Consider the following 4,131-nt stretch of genomic DNA (forward strand, 5'->3'; position numbering starts at 1 on the left):
AGCTGGGAGGTGGCCCCTGCCCTTCCCTCCCCCCGGCTGCCCCCACTCCAGGGATGAGGACCAGAAGGGGCAGCCCTGGGTCTGGGGGGATAGGGGCTCCTTTGGTGAGACGCAGAAGCAAGGCTGCAGGATGCCTCTCACTGTCCCCAGTTCACAGACCCAGCACGTGTGGGCGCAGTTTGGATGCAGGGGGTCCAGAGGGCCTGGTGTGGACAGAGAGGAGCACACAGTACTTGCGCCCCAGGAGGGCACCCGGGCTGGGAGCAGCCGCCCCGCCTTCTCTTTATTTCACCCATTCTCTCCGTTCCGCCATCCCCTGGGAATCACCGTCTCCCTTCAGACCAAGCAGAGCAGGGGGACGGCAGAGCAGAGAAGGGGACCGACTGGGGATTGAGTAGGAGCCCCCGACCATGGGCTGCCCGGGGGGTCAGCGATCACTGTTCCGGCGCAGGGCGGCGTGGCCCCGCAGGGAGCAGTGCATCTCTGTGAAGGTCAGTGAGCCCACGACGATGGCACATGGGCCAGCGGGATGGAAGCCGAACCTCTGGTAGAAGGGCACCAGCGCGTCCTCGCACATGAGCACGGCCCGGTACACGGCCGGCTGGGCACCCACGTGGTGCAGGTAGCGCCAGAGCAGGACGGAACCCTTGCCCTGCTGCCGGAAGCTGCGGTGCACGGCCAGCGCGTGCAGGTGGGCGGTGCGGCCCCCGGGCCTGTGCAGCGCCAGCGACTCCTGGGCCGAGGGGCAGACACGAGTCAGGGTCGTCTCTGTGCACCCCAAACCACCCCTGCTGGGCCAAGAGCAGCTGCCCCGAGAGTCTCCAGTCAGCCCCCTTCTACCCAAGTTAGGAGCTGTGTCCCCAGCCCCTTTGTGGTCCCCTTCAGGAGAGCCTTGACCCCCAAAGGACTGGGCTCTCTTGCCAGGAGAGGACGCACCATGAGCTCCCGTGTTGGATCTGGAGGAAGACATCCCAGCCTCCCACTCCTCCCCCATCTTCTGCCTCCATGGGAAATGGTCTCCTCCTTTCTTGAGGCCTTCCCGGGACCTTCACCCCCATCCTCACCTGAGTAAGTCTCTCCTCGTCCCACAGGGAGCCGATGATGAAAGCCACGAGGCGGCCCTCCACGAACCAGCCCAGGGACAGCTCAGGACACACGGTCAGGAAGTGCCGGACCTCGTCCAGATTCAGGGGGCAGTTGCCAGAGACAGAGATGAAGGCTGCGTCAGGAAGTGCGAGTGGGTGACCTCCAGTCCACTGAGCATCTGCTCGGATGCTGGGTGGGCTCCCCGGGTCCCCAGGCCTCCCCTGGGAAAGCATGGGATTCAGGGCTGCTCTTCCCCCCAGTCTCCTGAAACACACATGTGCTCCTGCACACGCACAAAACACACCGTCAGACACTCTGGGGGCCTGTCTGCCAAGGACAGGGGACTCCAGGGTCTTCTCCCCAAGGGCAACAGCGGCAGAGTTCAGCAGAGTCCCGGACCCTGGGGGGCCAGGGGGCTGCTCACCCTCTCGCTCAATCTCAAACACGCCGGCAGCGTCCTCTGGGGTGAGGCAGCGGAACTCGTTGGCGGGGAGTGTGTGGCACCGCTGGCGGCCTGGGGACCCTGGGATCCCAGAGGGCAGGTGCAGAGGTGAGGACTTCAGACAGTGGACGCTCGGCGTGGACATCCTGGGTGCGGCTGCCACCCAGGGGGTCCCCAGCTTCAGAAAGGGCCTGTGTGACCAGGAGGGTCCCTCCGCACCTGTGGGAGAAGGGCCATGGTCAGGGGGCTGGTCCTCATCTCCCAGGGGGCCATCTAGGGTGATGGCACCTCTTGCCTCTGTTGCAGGAGACCTGGAGTGGGGAGTCTGGGCGCTAGGGCAGAGCGGGCATGTAGGGCATCGATTCCTCCTGCCTTGTGCCTGCTCTGGCTCCCTGGGCCCCTTTCTGTCTGTCTCCCTGACCCCCATCTATGTGCAGATCCAGCTGTGCCTCCATTACGAAGCCTGTAATCTGGGAGTTGCCCTCCCCACCCTCCTCCACCTTCTCTCCCCTTGTCTCCAAGCCCCAAGCAGGGGACTCCTGTTCCTGGGAGCCTGTGAAAGGATCCCACTTACCAGGACCACAGGGCCAGTTACCCTAGAGGCTGTCCTTGGGCTCAGGAGCCAGGGAAACCCAGGACCTGCTTTTGTAGCAGGTGTGGCCGGGCAGCGCATGACAGTGTCCTCAGAGATTTCTAAGGTAATGACCCACCTCCACGTCACTGCAGGCAAGACAAAGCCAGCAGGGCTGTGCCCTGTTCCCAACCTCTGAGGACAAAACCTTAGGCTGGCATGCAGGACACAGAGGGAATTACAGCAGCTGATGAGGCTCCAGGGGTTGGGGAAAAGATCACTTGGGACCGCTCAAAAACAAAAGTCAACCGAGTCCATTCTAAGATCAAATTGGCTTTATTCAGGGATTCATGAGTCAGAAAACTAAAATCATAGCATCTGGTCCCATCACGTCATGGGAAATAGATGGGGAAACAGTGGAAAGAGTGTCAGACTTTATTTTTTAGGCTCCAAAATCACTACAGATGGTGATTGCAGCCATAAAATTAAAAGACACTTACTCCTTGGAAGGAAAGTTATGACCAACCTAGATAGCATATTAAAAAGCAGAGACATTATTTTGCCAACAAAGGTCCGTCTAGTCAAGGCTATGGTTTTTCCAGTGGTCAGGTATGGATGTGAGAGTTGGACTGTGAAGAAAGCTGAGCACTGAAGAATTGATGCTTTAGAACTGTGGTGTTGGAGAAGACTCTTGAGAGTCCCTTAGACTGCAAGGAGGTCCAACCGGTCCATCCTAAACGAGACCTGTCCTGGGTGTTCATTGGAAGGCCTGATGCTAAAGCTGAAACTCCAGTACTTTGGCCACCTCATGCAAAGAGTTGACTCATTGGAAAAGACCCTGATGCTGGGAGGGATTGGGGGTAGGAGGAGAAGAGGACGACAGAGGATGAGATGGCTGGATGGCATCACCGACTCGATGGACATGAGTTTGAGTAAACTATAGGAGTTGATGATGGACAAGGAGGCCTAGTGTGCTGCGATTCATGGGGTCGCAAAGAGTCGGACACGACTGAGTGACTGAACTGAACTGAACATGAGTCAAGCACCATCCCACCTGGCAAATAGAAAGGACTTCCAGGGCTTCCCTGGCAGCTCAGTGGTAAAGGCAGCAGACACAGGTTCGACCCCTGATCCGGGAAGATCTCACTTGCCAGGGAGCAACCAAGCGCCTGCATCACAACTGCTGAGCCTGTGCTCTAGAGGCTGGGAACTGCAACCACTGAGCCCAGGCAGCCTGGAGCCCCTGCTCTGCAACAAGAGAAGCCCCCGCAACGAGAGGCTCGTGCACCACAACTAGAGACAGCCCGCGTGCACCGACGAAGACCAAGCACAGTCATAAAGAAGCAAATAAATATTTAGAAAGGTGTTCCCAAGAGTTGTACAAAACCGGAGACCTTCAAAGGCTGAAGGGACCAGGAACGAGGAGAGAGCTGAGGAATTCCTTGATGGTCCAGCGGCTGAGCCTCGGCTCTTTCACTACTGGGGCCTCAGTTTCAATCCCTGGTCGAGGAACTAAGATCCAGCAAACCAAATGGTGCAGCCCCAAAATTAAAAAAATATATATTTTTTAAATGAAAGAGCAGATGAGGTCTATCAGGAAAAGTACGTCACTAATGGTGACCGGGAAATTCCAGATTGACTGGTTTAGTATTCCAGACCTGAGAGAGGCAGAAGCTGCCAAGAAGTTAGGTATTAAAACCTCAGTTTGGTGCGGCTTAGCACTAGGGACTCCATTTTGGGCCTGTCATCGATTTCTAAACAGTGTTAAGCCTCAGGGGTCAGGCTCTAACCTCTGCTCTGGTGTTCACTGGTTGGCTGGGGCGTCACCCTCTGTCCCCTGGGGACCTAGGCGCACCCTTCTCTGAGGGTCCTTCCAGCCCTGGCAGCCCAAGATTGCTGCAATTATAGCGCTTGATACCTGCTGAACCCTGGATCAGAGTCTCCTTTAATCCACATGACAGCTCCGCCCAGTGGGTATGAACTCCATGTCAGAGAGAGGGAAACCGAAACTCAGAGACGTGAGGTGACCTGT

At 57.7% G+C, this 4,131-nt stretch overlaps 1 protein-coding gene across 1 annotated transcript; it reads right to left on the reverse strand.

The window, feature by feature from the left end:
- Nucleotides 1–178: 178 nt before the first annotated feature.
- LOC120859234 (serotonin N-acetyltransferase) lies at nt 179–1,742 on the reverse strand. The gene is made up of 3 exons (XM_040235414.1): nt 1,511–1,742; nt 1,065–1,219; nt 179–733 (listed from the first exon to the last, which is right to left on the reverse strand). The coding sequence occupies exons 1-3, from the start codon at nt 1,671–1,673 to the stop codon at nt 428–430; spliced, it is 624 nt and encodes a 207-aa protein (XP_040091348.1). The 5' UTR covers nt 1,674–1,742; the 3' UTR covers nt 179–427.
- Between the last annotated feature and the right edge of the window lie 2,389 nt (nt 1,743–4,131).

The sequence above is a fragment of the Oryx dammah genome, unplaced genomic scaffold, assembly GCF_014754425.2.
Source record: "Oryx dammah isolate SB20612 unplaced genomic scaffold, SCBI_Odam_1.1 HiC_scaffold_314, whole genome shotgun sequence".
In the NCBI taxonomy this organism is placed as follows: Eukaryota; Metazoa; Chordata; class Mammalia; order Artiodactyla; family Bovidae; genus Oryx; species Oryx dammah.

Bases quoted from the DNA above. Each gene is read 5' to 3' on its own strand.
- LOC120859234 (XM_040235414.1), bottom strand. From the start codon at position 1,673: ATGTCCACGCCGAGCGTCCACTGTCTGAAGTCCTCACCTCTGCACCTG. The intron at 1,220-1,510 runs GTGAGCAGCCCC...TTCCTGACGCAG, and splicing joins GTTTGAGATTGAGCGAGAGG to CCTTCATCTCTGTCTCTGGC. The intron at 734-1,064 runs GTGAGGATGGGG...CCCTCGGCCCAG, and splicing joins ACGAGGAGAGACTTACTCAG to GAGTCGCTGGCGCTGCACAG.